At 34.5% G+C, this 19630-nt stretch overlaps 1 protein-coding gene across 4 annotated transcripts; it reads right to left on the bottom strand.

Annotated features, from left to right (window-relative positions):
* Positions 1-11120: 11120 nt before the first annotated feature.
* Positions 11121-19062, bottom strand: si:ch211-151p13.8 (uncharacterized protein LOC562078 homolog). Of its 4 annotated transcripts, XM_019063451.2 has the most exons (7): positions 18906-18950; positions 18421-18500; positions 17413-17524; positions 17035-17168; positions 16769-16919; positions 15109-15234; positions 11121-13046 (listed from the first exon to the last, which is right to left on the bottom strand). In XM_019063451.2, the coding sequence occupies exons 3-7, from the start codon at positions 17429-17431 to the stop codon at positions 12976-12978; spliced, it is 501 nt and encodes a 166-aa protein (XP_018918996.1). In that variant the 5' UTR covers positions 17432-17524; positions 18421-18500; positions 18906-18950; the 3' UTR covers positions 11121-12975. The 4 variants fall into 4 exon arrangements, with proteins under 4 accessions (XP_018918996.1, XP_018919050.1, XP_042616381.1 ...); XM_019063505.2 differs by lacking the exon at positions 18421-18500 and having other exon boundaries at positions 18906-19062; XM_042760447.1 differs by lacking the exon at positions 18421-18500 and having other exon boundaries at positions 17413-17489; positions 18906-19052.
* Positions 19063-19630: the final 568 nt, after the last annotated feature.

The following is a 19630-nucleotide window of genomic DNA, read 5'->3' as shown; positions in this document are numbered from 1 at the left end:
ACGTGGCACAACCTGATGGGGGTAATTAGTTTTTCTAATGGGTGTTCATTTTTGCTTGCCTTTATTTTATTTTGCATTTCATTTGAAGATCCAAAATTACTTAGAATGAAATATACACAAAAACAGAAGCAGTCAGGCAAATATATTTTCAACACTGTTTATGCAAATATATTATTTGCAGACTTGGCCTAGAATTATGTAATGCACAAAAGATTCATAAACTGAAAGTAATTCAAGCATGTCATTTTCATACTTTTCAGACAAAAAATGCACATGTAAATACAAAAGCAGCTCTTCCTGGACTAAATAGCTTTAGTGCCACCATTGTGGACTGGTTTTTCTGCATTTAGGAACACTTTGCTGTATTTTAAAATATGACCCTTTGACAGATTATTCAGATTATAATACAAATTATAATAAAAAAAACTTAATGGCATCTATGGCATGAGTCTTCTTTGCTCTTGTGTCACATCTGTTTCTGGTTTAATTTCATGTTCTTGTTTTCATGTCTTTTCATGTTCTTTCCATGTGCTACATGATGTCATTGGGTGCTTGTCAAATGAAATGCTGCATCCTACAAAGGCTCAAAAAAATCAAATGTCGCCGAAGGTCGTCTCAATCGGAAGGATCCTTGGAAGGCAGCCTTCATTTCGTGTCCTTCATTCAGCTGAATTTGAAGGATGCATAGCATGCACAATACTTTGTACACATTCCAATTCACAAAAATATACTGATGGAAAACAAGTCAGTGCTGAGCATGTCTGAATTTATTATGAAAATTAAGACCAAAATAATGTTTCAGACATGAAAGCATAGTTGTTATCTTTTGTTTAGGTGTAAATTACTCACTTAACAGAAAACTTCCAATAATGTAAGCCATTAGGAGACTGTAGACGGCTGTGATTCATTGTATTGCATTAACAGAAAGATTTAATAGAAGTAGAAGATTTATAACACAATGTATTTTTCCAAAATTAAGTTTTATTAGTATTTTTGTGCCATGACGGTGAGGGTGGGAACATACGTGATGAGCCAAGTGCACTTTCTATCTAGACTGTCTCATTCGTTTAATGCCCAGGAGGACTCTAGCCTTCAAGCCTCCAAAGGAATGAACTAGAAAGGATGCTGCCTTCTGTTTGAGAAGCACACCATGGGCCCGTTCTTCGTAAATCGCTTATTACATCTGAGATGAAATGTCACATCCAGGATGATTTCATCTCACCATTCGGGATCTGGCTAATTCGGTTCTTCGAACGCACCTGTTGTTGATGATTAGTATGGCTGGATTGAGTTTTTTAAGATAATTGCGCGTTCATGGGTTGGTTTAAAAGGGGTTATGTATCGATATTCGAAACCACGATCAGCAATGTAGCAATTGGCTGGTGGCAAGACGGCAACGTAATGACATCATATAATTAAAAAAGACACCTGATGAAAAACTTTAAAAATTTCTGGACTTTTATAAGGAAACAGCCAAGCAAACAAAACTACATAAATGTTATAATAAGATAAATGAAATGTGCATTGTTTTTATTTTTATTTTTTTTAAATGTTTCCCAATTATTTATACTCACGATTTCTAATATTTGTACAGGCTTTACATTTTTATTTCAATGTAGTTATTAGCAATTCATTAAATTTTATATTTGAACAGATTTGTTATGTGAAAGCATTAATTAAAGTTTCTTAAGGGTCAAGATCATGTTATCTGCATCTCCTGCGCTCCATCAAGCCACTCCTATAATAGCTGTCTTCACTCAAATTAATGCAGGACTCTACATTATCTGTACAGAATGTGTGTAAGACTTAAATACAATTATAAAGTAATTATGACAAATAAATCTTTCAGTGAGTAAAACTTGCTGTCTCTATAGTATTAAAGACTACACAACATTATTATATTATCTTTAAATACATTTTTAAATGATTATTATTTTAAATTATTGTCCCTGGATCACTTGTAATAAAATAGCGGTGGCTGGGACAGATTTTAAGTATCAATTCTGATTAAAAAGATGCAATCTTATCCTGTTTACATGAAATAAGCATGCTCCTTAGCAGGTTTAAGCTTATGGACCTGTTTAAGCTTATGGACCCAGGATGAGCTTCGAAGAACCAAACAATCCAAAATCATGCCAAATCATCAACAATCAAATCCAGCAACACAAAGAATGGCCCCCATGTGTCTAGTTCTCATTTGTTGTTTTGATCAGGTGGTTCTGTTCTGTTTTCTGATTGGTTCAGTGTCTTGTTTGTTTAAGGTGTTCCTTGTTTGTCATTAGTCTCTTTGTATATATAGCCCTCATGTTTCCTTTGCTCCTTGTCTAGCTTTGGTTGTGTATTCCACTGCTGGTGAGTTTATGTTCATAGTCGAGTTCACGTCAAGCCAAGTCTTTGTATTTTGATTCACCTTTTGTTTCATAAAACTGTGCATGGGTTCACACCCAACTTCCCTTCATTGGACTTGATTATGTCTTGAGAGAAATGGCCAAATTATAATGAGGCAAACCTGAAAAATATGTGGGGTGAATGCTGATGTGATATTTCTGCAATGCTGAAGTCAATATTTCAAACCCAATTACTAATGAATAAAAATAATAATAATAATAAAAACTTCAGTTTGGAAAATTATATTTGCAGGTAAACTTTGGTGCCATCTGTCTCCAAAAGATTATTATATAATCTTGATTGTCTTAAATATCTTGCCAAGCAATCAATTCAAATAATTAATGCAATAAAATCTACTACTTGTAAAACCTGTTCTACTTGTAAAACTTGCACATTTGTGATATTTATTTTATTTAATTATTTATTTTAAATGTCACCAAGCTATCACATCTAAGTCAAAGAGAGTCTTGAAACTTCTGTCAGAAAAAGACTTGTCACAGATAATATTTGTTGAAGGTAGCAGACCTTAAAGGTCAGCAATATTTTAGAAAAATGGAAAGAATAAGAGTGGACTTTAAACTTTGCTCTGTACTCAAGTGGAAAGAATCAGCTGTTAAATACTTAGGTTGTTGACAGACAAATACTTGTCAAGAACTAAGGTAATAAATGACATTGTCAGGTCAAGTTGAACTGAAACTGGTCTGACTGGGGTCATTCCATGTCAAATCAACAACATTTCAGAAATTTACCAGGCAGAAAAAAAAAAAACAAATATAGAGTTTAATAAAGAAAAAAAAAAGAACTTAAACACCAATGAAACAAAAAATGTTAAATGTCATGCATGAATATTAATGAGTACTCTGAGTACATACAATTATGGTTCAATTTTGTAGATATGAGGATGGATCTCAATGCAGCTCAAATTGTTAAATTTTACTTTGCATACAGCTGATACTTCTAGAATGTCTGAAGAACAAATACTATTGAAACTAAAAATGCATCCTGCTCCCTTCTATCAAAAACATTCATAGAACACACCTGTCTGAGTGACAAAATAAATAAAAAAACATTTAAATTGTCGAGCTGAGGGACATCAGCTTCTCAGTAATGTATTCATAAGATTCTATGTATATTTGAATCAGCTTCAGGGATATTTGGAAGAAGAGATTGTGTTCATTTTAACTGCTTCTGAAGCTACCAAGAGTTCAAATATGCAGTATCGTAAAGTGGCTACATGTTTGAAACAGGTTCATACCTTCTAAGGGCATTTGTGAGTTTTTATTTTGTTTCATACTTTACCCAGTGTTTACCATCAGTACTGAGTATTCATAATCTGACATGTCACACTATACATTCCTAAACCCTGGGTTAACATTCTTATCTGCATATTTGGGGTGTCAGCAGTCATGATTGGATAAACAGAAAACCACATTTGGTTTTTGACCATTGGAAATGGGTAAATCTCTGGGATTGATCTATATAGGGCCTTAAAAATCAAGATTCCAAAAAGATTTGTTAGAAACTACAATCTAAAAGAATATTAATATATGTGTAATGTTTTTTGAGTTACAGGCATGCAAAGTTTGGAATAAGAATATTTTTAGCACTCAGGGATGTTCTATGCAATTGTTTTAATAAAGAGAAAAATAATATATATTTCTAGTTTTATTTTTATTTGTTTTCAGACATTCTTCTTTAAACATGATATGTATCAGATGTGTGCATGCAAACTGTGGGACTTGAGTTACAGGCATGCATAGTTTGGCACTTAGATGGGTATGTTCCATACTGTTGTTTTGATAGAGGGAAAAAAAGATAAAGAAACATTACTGGTATTCCTCTTTAAAAGAAAAAGTATCAGCAGTATAGAAAAATAACATTTGGTTTAACAGTTTATTCATGGAGCCATGAAAGCCCTATATCTCTGGAAATGAACCATACAGGGCATAAAAACAGGATGATAGAAGACAGCCAGCTCAACGCTGAAAAGGGGTGGAGCTACATAAGGCCTAAAGAAATGTAGAGAAATGTAAGAATGGAATGTTAGAAATGTTCATATTTTTTTTTAAATGAAAATATAAAAAATAATTTACAATGTTGATGACTTTTACAACACGTCATCACAGTCTGTGAAAAGGGTACACTGGCAAGCAACAAAGATTTCTAAAGTCAACAGAATTATTTTTTACCACTGCTCTGGCTGCAAATCTCAGGTGAAAATTATCATTTTGACACCCTCCACAAAATACTGGCATACTCTGTAAATATACAACTGTGACATATAATATTTTGGCTTTTTAAAAAAAAAAAAAAAAAAAGATAATCTAAATTTTTAGCCTGGAACCTCTGGTTGAGATGTCATGGATTGACCCTATGGAGTTTACAGAGACTAAAATGAATATAATTAACATATTATTTAGCTGTAAGCAATTTAGTATTTAGAAACAAATTATGGAAATATTTTCTTCTTTTGCTCTTATTAAAAGTCTATTTGGCTAAGTGTGTGTGTGTGTGTGTTCTGTGGTAGACAAACAAGAATAGTTGATGCATGTTGTTGATGATGCTGATAATTATGTGTACATTATTGCCAGAGATAATAGAGATGTGAGTATAGATGTTTATTTGATGATTCAGAGTAGGAGGCAATAGTACTGCTGGAAATGAAAGTGATATTGTGAAAATTATCAGTTTTTGATGATTCAGCAGATGTGTGATCATTTGAAGTTTGTTTCATATTGGGTCTGATTTCTTTAAAAATCACTTTTTGGTCTTATCTTCCAGTCCGTTTCAACATGCCAAGTGACACTTATGAAAAAAAATTCTTCTGATCACCTCTGGGAAAACCACAGCTTGATATTTCCTTACCTGTCATGTTTATCAGTTACCTCTTACGCCCCATTCATGCGTCCATCATGCCAGTGAGCATGTAGTGCAAGCATGTAAAGCAGCTGCACAGCCAATGAGAATGATCCTTATTGCTGACTTTCAGACAAACTGTAAGTGGTTTATCTGGTTGAACTAAATTTCTTGCATTCTTTCCATTAAAGAAGTTCTCAAAGTCATCCTAAAAAGAGATAAACCTGTTCGTCAAAGGACTTTTAAGTAGAAAGGATGGCTATTTTGTCATTAGAAAAGTGCTTTGTAATAAACAATATATTAGTTTATATGATATTGTGACAATAAATACTTTAATTAAACATTATGCACAATAAACTTATTTTTAAGGTCCAACATCATTTGTTTGCAGATGCCACTTGGTTTGTTATTTTGTATATAATGCAATGACACATTTTTATGTACAGTGTGCTATTTGGGGCCACTGTATTCATGTGTCTTTGAGAAATCTTTTAATTACAGTGCCTTGCTAAATTTTTCATACCCCTTCATTTTTTTTAACATTTTGTTATGTTACTGTCTTATGTTAATCTATTTTAACCCCCCCCCCCCCCACATCAATCTACACTCTACACACCATAACGACAAAGCAAAAACAGAACTGTCCAAACTTCATAAATTTATTAAAAAACAATTTTTTAAAAATGAAATAAGTACATTGCATAAGTATTCATACCCTTAACGCAGTACTTAGTTGAAACACCTGTATAGCCTCAAGTCTTTTTGGTATGATGCGACAAGCTTTGAACATCAGCATTTGGCAGTTATCTGCCATTCTTCTCCTCACCTCTTCACCTCTCAAGCTCTGTCAGTTTGGATGAGGGGCGACAGACATTTTCAGGTTTCTCCAGAAATGTTTGATTGGGTTCAAGTTCAGGCTGTGGCTGGGCCATTCAAGGACATTCACAGAGTTGTCTATAGCCACTCTTGCTGTGTGCTTAAAGTCATTGTCCTGTTGGAAGGTGAACCTTCTGCCCAGTCTGAGGTTCTGAATGCTCTTGAATGAGTTTTCACTAGGGCTATCTCAGTACTTTGGTGCATTGAGCTTTTCTGCAGGTGATGAGCAGTGCCTGCTTTCCTCCAAACATGATGCTTGGAATTGAGGTTCACCAGACCAGAGAATCTTTTTTACCCACAATCTGAGGGTTTCCTTAGGTGGTTTTTTGCCAATTCCAAGTGAGTTTTCATGTGTCTTCACTGAGGAGAGGACTGAATTTGGCCACACTGCCATAAAGACCGAATTGGTTGAGGGTTGCAGTGATGTTTGTCCTTCTGTAGATTTCTACAGATATGATCATATATCTCAACTAGAGTGACCATCAGGTTATTCCACTAAGAGGAATGGAGATTACATGCTTCTGCAAACCTTCAGTGCAGCAGAATTGTTTCTGAACTCTTCCCAAAATGTACGGCTTGATGCAGTCCTGGTTTTGAGCTCTAAAGAGCTTTTTAGAGGTTTTTTTTCCTCAGGGCTTGGTTTTTGCTCTGATATGCATTTTCAGCTGTTAGACCATTTATTAATTAAGACGTGTCCCTTTCCAAATTATATCCATTCAGTTGAATTTGCCAGAGGTTAACTCCACGCGATATGAATGCTCCTGAGCTAAATTTCCGCTGTCCCAGATAAGGGTATGAATACTTATGCAATGGAATCATTTAAGTTTTTGATTTTGAATAAATTTGCAAAGATATTAAAAACCTGTTTTTTGCTTTGCCATTATGGTGTATGGAGTGTAGATTGATGTGGGGAAAAAGCATTTTAACATAAGGCAGCAACATAACAAAATGTGAAAAAAATGAAGGGGTATGAATTATTTAGCAAGGCACTATAAATAAAATTAAACATCTAGACAAAATTAAAAAGTAAAATTAATTATGTAATGTATTGCATACTGTATGTGCATTAAATTTCATAAGTCAGATTTAAAAAAAAAAATGTTTTCTAAATAGCTGTCCTAAAGCTGAACTGTAACGTTCTCAGAAACAGAATTTACTCTCAAAAGCTGTCACTGTTCCTATTAGGTTCTGTACACTTTTAAGTACTAATATGTACCTTTAAGGTACCAAAATGGACACTTTAAGTACAAACATGTACCTTTTGAAAAGGTACCACCCCAGTGACAGCTTTTGTACCTTTTTTTCTGAGAGTGAGAAAAAATAACCCGTGTAAAACAAGTCAACGCAGGGAAAATAAAAATAAAATAAGTTTTTTTTTAGCTTTTATTTGTATTTCATCCATTCAGTTGCTGTGCTAAACCTTTTCATTTTCTTGTGGTGTTAGGACATTACTGTCTATTGTGTAATACACTTTCTTTTTCTCAAGAACATTCTTAACACATGACTTCACACCAGTAGAGCCAGTACATTTTGGGCAGTTATAATTAGACATGTGCCGGTTTTGGGTAATGCGCTAAATCACAGTAATGAATACCCTTACCAAAAAGTAGTATACTTCAAGTTTATTATATTAAGTATACTTAAGTAAAGTTCAAGTATATCTTTAAGTATACTTTATGTAGCAAGTATACAAATATCAGTGTTCTAGTAGTATACTTGTACGTGTACTATTTCAATACTCCCTGGGACTAAATTGGCCAACTTTCTAGTATATAAAAGTATACTTTTAAGTATACTTTAAGTATAACAGCAGCGTCCCAGAGTATTTTGAGTACACAACTAGTTTACCTCTATGTTTGTAGTTTGTACTGCAATTATACTAAAAGTGAACTTATAGGTATAAGTATTAAATACTTTGTACACTTTGAAGTATAGTCTTAGTAAACTACTAGTTTAGTAGTTTTATTCTGCAAATATACTCATAAGTTTTCTTTTAGTGAACTTTTACATCATACTTTAAGTATACTACTATGCCCCTTTTTAGGTTTTAATTTGTATATATTTTGTTATATGAATATCTGAACATACAAAACATCCAAAGAAAGAACAGGGTATCTGCTTGTAAACAAAAACAATTTATTCTAGCTTCATGCATTCTTTTTTAACACTTCTATGTGGGTAAGTTTCATAAAAAATAAAGAAATAACAATTTGGTGTTCATCACAGTGCCAAATACTTAAATATTTAGACTTAATAGGCTATTTATTTTCAAACTTTTTTTCTTCATTTTAATCTGGACTACAACATGCCCCAGATATTGTTTGAAAGTGTTTTGATTCTTTATTGTTCATTCACACTTTACATTAGGTCTTCATTAGTTAATTCATTAGTTAACATAAACTGCCAATGGAAAATTCTTCTGAACATTCATTAATCTTAGGTATTCCAATATTTAATAACATGTTGTTAAAATCTAAAGTTGCAACGGTGTTATTTAATGAGCTAACATGAACTAAGACTTTTATTTTTAAACAAAGATTAATAACTTCTGTAGCAAATGTAGCTATTGCTCATTTTGAATGTTAATGCATTAACTAAGATTAACTAATGAGGTCTTATTGTAAAGGGATACCTATGGGTCTTTATAGATCTTTTGCACTTTAATCTGTGTAAAACTTAACTTTATATATTTTTCGTTATTGCTTTATTGTATTTAAATGTTCAGTTATTTTTGTTATAAGAAAAAAAATATTTAACCTTAATTAATACTGTATTATGACCACTTCTTTTAAACTAAATTTCAATACTGTGATAGTACCATACACCGTGATAAAAGCATTAGCAATTAATCGCAACAGGAAAATTTGATACCGGCATATCCCAGTTATAATACTGGAAATTTTAGGAATTTTATTTTATTTTGTTCAGTTATCAATGTCTTTTTTGGTCATTCATGTGGTTTTCACATCAGTGTATAGAGAACGCACACTTTGCTTTTTTTTTTTTTCTGTTGTAGAATAACACAAGCAGTATCACCATCTAGTGTTGTTAGAAGGCGCTACTTCCCTTACTGCTTGCTTTTGCAAGCCAAGATTAGGTGTGAGGTGATATTTTTACACAAACCTTTTCTTGTTACTGCCCACAGCAAAAACTATGTAGAGCAATCACTCTGTTAAAATATAAAAGGGTTTGGAAGCTTATTGGTCAAAAACCAGATCTCTCAAATAGAAAAGTGTAGAAGAATGGCTGTTTCGAAGTGTTGCTGATATAAAGGCTCACTTCATGTTTGTCAACTTCATAGTCAAATTTGCAGTTTTCAATTACAATTTTACTTCAGGAAATGTCAATAATACTTATAAATCCATCATGAATCTAGTGTGTCTTGGTCTGAAGAGCATCTGTGTGGTCAAGACACATTTTGCAGTAAGAGTTGCAAAAAATCCTGTTAAAATGACATACAGGAAATATGTTAGACCAAGATACTGGATTCCCAAGTGATATGAAATGAATATCAAAATAATAACTTTCTCAAAATTATTGAAAAGATTCTAGTATGTTTATCCCATGATTTCTTTTGACCTCTAGGTACCACCTAGTACTGGTACTTTCCTAAAATTGCTTAAAGGGGTGGTTTATTGCAATTTCATTTTTTTAACGTTAGTTAGTGTGTAATGTTGCTGTTTGAACATAATATCGGCAAAGTTACGAAGCTGAAAGTTCAATGTAATGTTAGAGGGGTCAATGTTCAATGCAGTCTTTTAAAATTCTGGCAGTTTAATGCCTACAAAAACGTCTGGTAGGGACTACAACAAGTTACTTCCCAGATTTGTGATGTAACAAACCCAGATAAACCCCGCCCTCTGGAAAAGGCAGCAAAAGCGGTGAGGCCATACTGCGCGTGCTGCTTTAGAGAAGAGGAAGAGAAAACTAGAGGTGCACGTAAAAATCTATTCATATATGAATCCTTTTTTATATATGAATTGCGATTCTGTCATCTAACGATTCTAATGGATTCACAAGTTTCAAAATCAATGTTCTGTAGGCCCTACTGTTCCTCACGTCCCCCTGCTCTACACACACTCTGCATCTCTCTCTCTCTCTTTCTCTCTCTCATTCAGCTCAGCTCCAACAGTGAACTGTTCCAATTATACACTTATTTTCAGATAGCTATTAAGCGCTAGACATGGACGTGCGTGCAGTTGCTGTACTGTATTAAAGCTTTAATCAAGATAAAACCGTATATTAAAAGCTAACATAAGCAGTAGCATTTACAAATAACAGCGTATCTAAAAGTTTGAGACAACAACAAACAAACAACATAGGCCTACTATTAAAAGCTGTGCTTGCACAGGTTCTGCACGATCCTTTTCAGTAATATCCTCTGCTTCTCAATCAGGCTCAAACTGATAAGCAATATTAGCAACGCTGTTGTTTACAATACAACTGGAGCACATGCCGCTGAGGTGAGGGGCAGGACGTTTAGATGCAAGCTAGAGGCGCTTTAGCCAATCACAACACACTGGGCTAGCTAACCAATCAGAGCCCATCGCCTATTTCTGAGGGAGGGGCTTCATAAAAGCAGGGAATTATCAGCGTGTTTCTCAGAGAAGGGACAGAGCGGTGTGAAATAAAGGTAAATTATGTGAAAAATAATGTGTTTTTTTTTTTTTTTTAACAAAGCATTAACACATGTTAGACCTGCACTTCATAAATGCAATCAAGCCTAGAAAAAAAAATGCACCACCCCTTTAAAGGCACAATATGTAGCCTACGATTTTTTAAATTTTTTTAATATATTTACAAACCACTAGAAGAGTGTTATATATTTTGCTGACTTGTGTACTTAGATTATCCCAAATGTTTCAAAGAATGTTTAAATCCGGAGAAATAAGCATTTTTAACTAGTGACACTGACTGTGTGCATAGTGTCATTGTGTAGCCTGCCAATGACGTCATAAACCCTTGATTTCCGGTTTTGTAGAAAACATGGAAACACCAAAGACGCTTTAATATGTTTTGTGTTTTATTAGACAGGTGATGATCACATAGAGTAACATTATAACAGAACTTTCAAATATATCTAGTATGATAAAATAGCGCCGCTTTACACATACGCACGACTGGAAGGAGCGGAAGCGGTCCACTGTGGCATAATAAAAGCTCTGCTGCATTCGAACCGTGTGTCACGCTCGTTCAATGGCCTCATTTCGCTTTGATGGCTTTCAACCTCACCCTGCTTTATACTACTACGTTAATAAATCATTAGCTTATCCATGAACATGATTTTTGCTCGAGTCCCATCGGATTCCATTGGCTGTGGGGATGAAGACAACAACTCCCATGATTCCACACTCAGTCAAGGCATCATCAAACTACGCCTTTGTTTCTTTAGCAGAGAAAACTTACAAATTGTGCCTTTAAGTTTCCTCAGAGTATGACAGTAGCCAGGTTTCTATCCAAAGTTGTGAATTTAACTTAAGCGCAAAATTGGAATATCGCACAAAACCTTTGCGAACAAGTACCATTTCCATCCAATGAGTCAAAGAGAACAAAATCATCACTTCCTGATAAACGGGCACTATACATCACTAAGAAAAGTAGGAGAAGCTACTGAATATAATAATTTTCATATATAATAAATTACTTGCACCTCAGAACGAGCAGACAAAACACAATGAATGCGGTTATTGCTTTCGGAGGTGGATGCTGCTGTTTGGGAACGCAGTCGTTTAACAGTTCCTGGGAGGCAATAATACAAAAATACTTGGATGACAACATTTTAGATGCTGTGGAATGAGATCGGTCAGCTGGTTAGTCAGTATTTACCATCCCATAGCACAAAGTAACACGACTTTTTTAATGTGCTTGGAGGAATTTATTCGCAAAATGCATTTCCATCTCCCATTATTCACATTAAACATTTTTCGCACAGGTCAAAATCCACCTCAGGCGAGCATAAAAACTTTTTTGCGAATTAAGGCATTTTTATTTGAAATTCAGTGTTTCCATCACTCAATTCTGATGCGATACTTCAAAATGCGCATAAAAGCAGGGTGATGGAAACCCTGCTAGTAATATCAGTTGCCAAGTTATGTTTGAGTAGGTCAATGCATTGCAGTACATATCTCATAATTATTTGTACACAAAGCAATCAACAAGTGTTTTATATAACCTACTTTTTTGTATTAACAAATCACATCATATTTGAGAAATGTATCACAGCAGTTGGAAAGATTGATGACTGATTGATTGATTATGGTTGGAAAGCATTTAAGCAATAGGATGACATATAATTATATATAATTATGTATATAAAGTGTATATCATGCACCTGATTATACATACATTCCACCTTCAGGCATTCAGGTAATACTTGCAAAATAAATAAATAAATAAAGTTGGTTGCTTGCTTGTTCTTGATATACGTTTTAAATTTAATAAAGTAACCAGCTAAGCCAAACAGTTTTTTGTTTCATTTTGTGGCTAATGAGAAGCTCAATATAGTGAATGTATAGTAACTCATCATTAGGCTATCAAACAGCACATAGCTGAACTCAGCTGAACTTGTGACACATGTTATCCTTGGCCAGATGCAATTGTATTGCTTTTTCTCTTTAAATTGCTTTTTTGATTTAATTCTCCTGTAATAAAATTCTGTTAAAAACCAAAGTTGAATTTGTGATGGATTAGCAGACCTGTGATACATAGACACTAGAATAGCGAATGCAATTCAGTTGTGATCCTCCAATGGATGGGTGTGAGACGGGTTGTTCACATTCACATGTGCATTCATTCATTTTGGTCTATTCTCATCATATACCCAAGCAAACAGATTTAGTCAGATCTTTTGTGTCATTATTTTGTGTGTTTTTCTTCACCAACACAACGCACTCCATCAAGTAACATTGGTGTCCCGTGGTGGCGATCTGTGAAAAACAATAGGTAGTTTCTTATTTTAGTGGTGGTGATTTTCTATTTACAAATTAGTTCTTACTTAATGTTACTTAACAATTCTAACCCTCATATTGAGCACATTTTGGCTTTGTTTTTGTATCTTACTACAAAATAAGAGGAGTATAAGTACTAAATCAACTAATTAAAGCCCTTACGTCATTTACAGTGTTTCTATTATGACAAATTCTGGTATTGTTTCTCAAGCTGGCTAGAACGTTTAGAGTTGTGGCTTATGTTTAAGCCACAACTCCACCCAAAAAAGAAAATTCTCTCATTTACTCAGCCTCATGCCATCCCATATGTATTCTTATTTCTTTCTTCATATGAACACAAAATTAGATTTTAAAAAAATGTATCCATCTGTGAGTCCATATAATGCAAGTAGATAGATCGCTTAAAATGATGCTTCAAAAATCACACAAACGAACATAATGGTAATCCAAAGTTGAATCAATATCTTCTGTAACAAAACAGTAGGTGTGTGTTAGAAAAATAAAAATATTTTAAACTTTGTAAACTAAAAACTATTGCTTGCAGCTAACTGTGAATGTCAGCATATAGTAAAGCGTGATAACAGCGCGTTGTGAAACTTAAGTGACAGTCCCGAAGCTGACATTTTTGTCAAGCAAACACACATTGGAGAGTTGGCTGGTTTATAGTTAACAATATTAGAATTTTTCTCATGCACACACCAATAGTTTGCCTCAGAAGTAGGGATGGGCATTTTTGCCAAATTTTTCATCTCGATCATCGATGGGTTTAAAAAATTAGTAATCGAGTACTTCGGGGGGTGGGGCATGGCTGTCATGGAGATAATGAAAATATCTGAAGACTGTAATGAAAATGAATATTAAAAATAAAAATATGACATGGAAACCTGTCTATAAAAACATGAACACGTGATTAGAACACTGTTAGATTATGATTATGATGCAGCAATGTTACTAATAAAGAAGCATCTAAAAAGAAATAGCTGCCTGAGGTGAAGTGTGACTTTATGCCAATAAACTGTAGCCTGTTCTATGACACATCCTTTGATATTAATCAGATAACTTAGATGCATAACATAGACGTAACATCACAACTTGTATCTGCACAAAAGGATGCAAATGCCAGTGAACTTTGTTACACGCTATAGAGAAAGTGAGAGAGAGAGAGAGAGAGAGAGAGAGAGTGAGATTGAGAGAGAGCTCCCGCTCCACTGTGATGCGCTTTCATGACTGTGCGCTGAAAAACAGGCAAGGACAGAATTTACTATAGATTTCTATAAAGTTCTCATTATAATGCTATGTTTATGGCAGATTTGTGCTATATTTTCATCTACATTATTAAGTGATTCCAGTGCATTCAGCATGCTAATACATGTTGATATCCCAAATCTATCAAAGTGAAGCCAGACATCACTACGTGACTTTGAGGCCATTCTCTCTCTTCTCATGTCTTTTGACTCATGCTATGGCAAGCTAAACAATCAGAGCTCAGGGCGCCTACCAAAGTGCTGCTACAGTATAACCAATCAGGAGAAAAAGATTTTGATCATCGTTTACATGATCGATCGTCGCTGTCATGGTCGAGTACTGGAGTACTCGATTGCTGTTGCACATCTCTATTAAGAAGACACTGACTGATTCATCAACTAGAGGTTGTATGGATTACCGCCATGTTCATTTTACATGGTTTGAAGCATTTGAAGCATTATTTTGAGAGATCTATCCACTTGCATTATATAGACTCACAGAGATTGATTATTCTGCTAAAATTCTCTAAAAGTTTGTGTTAATCTGGACAGAATGAGGATGCATAAATGAAGAGAAAATTTCCATTCTTCGGTGGACTATTCCTTTAATTTCATTTTTAAAAATACTTTCTCCCATCCCAGCTTAATATTTTTTTGTAAAACAGCTTTGAAACAACTGAACTGAACTGAATATGCCGAGACAACTATACTGGTCCACATGATGGACACACATCACCTCATGAACGCTTTGTTATGAATGACTAGAGATCTGTCACCAGTTGGTGTGTGTATCTCACCCATGACTCTGGCCTGTAATCGAACTCGGACGCTGCTGTCTCTTCTGTTCCTGTTGACCAGGGTGAGTTCCTCTTGCACCACTCCCTCCTGCTGAGCGCTGTACTCACAAACCACCCTCGCTCCCCCTTAAAAGAGCACAGAAAGATGAATGGGAGTGAGTGGGATGAATACAGATACAGAGGGATACCAAGACAACACAAAATGTCATGGAGAATAAAAAGATGGGTAAAAGAAAACGCCTGAGTGACCAGGATAAGACTGGAAGATTGAAATCATCATAGAGAAACAATCACCTAACTGCAAAGTGCTTGCAGCTTCTTTTAGAATATAAATTGTACACTTAGATACAGCTAACCTACTAAGATTTCCCTTTGAGATTCAACTGTGGGAAAAATGACACTATAATAAACGCGCTAAGTGAGTTTCAGCTAATGGAGAGATCAATGCCGGGCTGAAATAGGAGTGTGACTATTGATCTTAATATGACGTCTTGCATTTGGCTTGATGTTTTTATCAGAAGTCAGATGTACAAGCAATCTTAGATCCACATTAACTGCTCTGATAGTGCTTTTGTTTTTACAGCCTTGTTTAATTGTATTAATTGTTACTGCTTAGTTTTAGCTACATGTATCTAGTTTTCTAAACATTCTCATCATTCACTGAGTTAAGGAAGCCTCATGTTTATAGATCTGGGCTGTTTTCTCAAAGGTTTCTTGTTCAATCCCAAGCAAGACTGAGATGGTTTCAAGATCACAGGTATTGTTCATTAACCTTGTGCCCCGGAGCAGAGCACTTAACCCAGGTTGCTCCACTGAGACTCTCCCTGTAATAAGTCTACTGTAAGTAGCTTCAGCTGAAAAGCTGAACACCTCTTAAAAGGCTTTATGTGAATAAATGAGAACATAAGGGTTGTAAGCAGACTTTGATAAGTGACATAGAAGACTATATGTATGGTAAAATTTGGTCTAATTGTGCGTTCAAGTCCTCCTGGGAAATTCATATTTCTGAGTTGGGAAGTCGTAATTACAATGTCAGGGGCGTTCAAATAACTTTGGTTGGAACAAGATGCCGATGTACCTTTTCTGCATAAAATTCAGTAACATTTCTTCTTGTTTGTAATAATTTTAAATAGTTTTTAATGTTTTATTCAATTTAAGAAGGTCCTGTAAATTGAATCGCTATATATTCTATTGTAATTGCAAAATACACTATGGTAAATTTGTATATATACATATTTATATTATTTTGATGACATTTTGGAAAATAAGGTGTTCTTCATAAATGCTAGTTAGTCTATAAAATATAAAGAAATATCTATAAATACATCTGTAGGTTGCTGATATGATATGATAACTGCTGGCAGATTACCGTTTATCGGTAATTTTTGTATTGTCTATGTATTTTTAACATTCAAACATATTTAATAATATATTTATAAATATCAATATATATATATATATATATATATATATATATATATATATATATATATATATATATATATATATATATATATATATATATATATGTGGTATTTTGTATGGAAATGAAATAATTAATTTTCATTTAAAATAAGTTTCATGTACAAATTTCATGTGCGTTCAACTAATTACGATCTTTCCAACTTATAAACACCATAAGACCAATGCAAAAACATACCATCAGGCCTTGGTGTGATGTGTGTTGCACGTAGTCGTGGTTTTGCAGTAGTGCGTAGTGCGGGGGAAAGGGAGACATCTTTCCCTAGTGTTGGGACTTGTGGCAAAGAAAAGATGATTTCATATTTGTGATGGCTCCTTAAAAATCCCACCTAGATACAGAGTTCCACAGTCAACGATTTCAGCATGCAACACATCTTATATACTGTTTGTTTTTTATTATTTCTTAAGTTTTTTTATTTTTATTTTTTAAGCAGTTTCTTTCACCTTAACAAGATATGCGCCATCAGGCTCTGGTAGAGCAGTGATGACTTTATCCTGAAGCTTTTCATCACAGCTATTGTTAATGGGAGCATCTTCATCATCATCAGGGAAACGTACTCCGCCTTTTGAAGTGGAGCCTGGCGAAGAGAAAACAAGGGTGGAGTTAAGATCACAAAGATGGATACTGGACCAGAAGATATATGCTGAGATGATTAATGCAGGCTGAACCCAGTGTGGGAGAGCTGTTAGAATATACACACTCTGGAAGTGTTAAGAGATGACAAGAAAGCATAAATGTATAAATATATAAAGCACATTATGTAAAAAATGTACACACACGCATATTCATATAGACATTATGAGCACAGAAAAGACACTGACTTTTCCTTCCTGTTGCCATGTCAACATAAGGCCAGGGAAATCCAGGGATGATGGCTGGCGTCAATTTGATATCATCTCTAAATAACAGACACTGAGTCAGAGAGAATGACCACTGCAGAAGAACAGAAGATGTATGTGAGTTATGTAATCTATGATCAGTTTGTAATGTCCTATACAGTTATATTCACTGATATACAGAATAATGTTTTAGACAGTATATAAAGAGATTTAAATTGCATGCAGGTTATTTCACCAACTTCTAAATTATTAATTGTGCTTCCCCTGAGCATTTTTGATTTGCATTTCATTGGCTTTGCAGCATTTAGTCCCTGCTGGGTTAAACGCCACAGGATGGAGGTCCCCCACAACTGTAATACTTTATTATCATCATTAGTTTGCAGTAGTAACTGAGGTTAATATGGCGAATCATCTGAGTAAGCATTCATGAAAAATCCAAAAATCCAAAAATCCATTCAGATGCTTCCTTATTTGCCCTAAAGTCAGTTTTAGACTTTATACTGAGATCATTCAGCATGGGTGCATGAATTGTGTATACTGCTGGTATTTCATACTGAAACTTAAGTTGTGTTTTATTCATTTTCAGTTATGTTTTTCTCTGCCTCATATTTCACATATCCATATAACAGACATACTTGAATTCAGTCCTATCGATAAGTTGCATGGAAGAAAAGGTAAGGTAAAATAACATAATTTTTTTATTATTATTATTATTATTATTATTTAAGTAACAATTGCAAGATGCAGCTGGTCATGTGATCTCAACAAGGCCACGCCCATGATGGGTGACCCGCAATACATAAAATGAAATTGATTTTTGTTCTAGAAAAGTAGTTAAATAGCAGTTAACGAAATAGTTTTGGCAAAATATTGAATGAATCTTCCAAACTGCCAATTTCTAAGATGTTGTAATCACATATGTGCACACTGTAATCTTTGTTTTTTTGTACTATAAATGATGTACTTGGGTGTAGAACTCTATGTACAAACCTGCAGAGAAGTAAACCTGTCCCTGATTCCCCCCCTGTAGATTTATTTGTAGATCATGCACGCAGATGGGACTCCAGACTCTAAACAGCAATTTCAAATGAAAATCTTTGACTTTAATCGGCCAAAAACACACAGAATTAATCTATAAAAACAATCGATATTAAAAGAGAAAGTGGTTCATCCAAAAATGCGTAACGTTAGCCTTCATTTCGTATAATAATCATACCTTATGTTTGATTTGTAGTCTAATTACAGACAGAATAACTCTATAAAAACATCTCCATAAAAATCCAACACATAACAAAAAAAAAAATTTATCAACAAACTTATCACATAAAATTAACCCTCTAATAACAGATCCCACTTAATATAAAAATAAAAATCAGTGAGGGTAGCTTTAAAATGTGCGCGTGCACACAGACTATACACATATAGTTGAATATCAAAATAATTTGAATCGGAAATTCACTGAAAATCAAACTTACCTGTCTTGCATGTACTGTGGAGCGAAAGCAGGTTTGTGGCGTTGCCTGAAGCGCTGTGCCATCAGTGCCCTCGAACGCGGCGTGCAGCAGGTCTGACGCTGCGCGCGATCACAAGAGAAGAGCCGCAGCCATTGGTTACTGATGGTTACTTAACGTCTAGCTCTTTTTTTTCTACAGCTCCCTCATTATATATACACGCAATGTGGAGGCAAGAGGTCAGTGCCCCGGCAGAGTCCCTATCTAGCCTATCGGTTTCGAGCTGAGGATCACAGTGGCCTCACCCAGCACTGCAAATGTATAACATTGACATAGATGTTCTAGAAGTTCTTGAATGGATGATATTAATAGATTGAAATGCAATAATTGGTCACCTTGAAATCAAAGATGCAATAAACTACTTTAATGAGAATGAAATATCACATTTCAGACATCAATTAAATTTTATAAGCAAACAGAGAAGTTGGAATATAATAAAAAGTTACTTCTACAAATAAGAATTTTGAAACATAAAGTCACAATTATGACGAAAGGCAAAATAACACACACACACACACACACACACACACACACACACACACACACACACACACACACACACACACATTATTATTATTAGTCACAATCTCATAACTTGCTGTATTGTTCATTATTTTAAAGGCCTTTTGGTTTGGTTTGTCTTCTTGGACCATAATCCCATATGGAATATAAAGATTCAGAGAGTAAAG

Source organism: Cyprinus carpio, chromosome A1 (genome assembly GCF_018340385.1).
Source record: "Cyprinus carpio isolate SPL01 chromosome A1, ASM1834038v1, whole genome shotgun sequence".
NCBI lineage: Eukaryota > Metazoa > Chordata > Actinopteri > Cypriniformes > Cyprinidae > Cyprinus > Cyprinus carpio.
The sequence above is the reverse complement of the archived record's forward strand: the minus strand, read 5'-3'. Positions and strand labels throughout refer to the sequence as shown.

Coding starts and splice junctions, on each gene's coding strand:
- si:ch211-151p13.8 (XM_042760447.1), bottom strand. CDS start 18,967: ATGGCACAGCGCTTCAGGCAACGCCACAAACCTGCTTTCGCTCCACAG. Junction 17,490..18,905: donor CCACAGTACATGCAAGACAG/GTAAGTTTGATT, acceptor TCTGTTATTTAG/AGATGATATCAAATTGACGC. Junction 15,235..16,768: donor CATCACACCAAGGCCTGATG/GTATGTTTTTGC, acceptor TGCTCTTTTAAG/GGGGAGCGAGGGTGGTTTGT.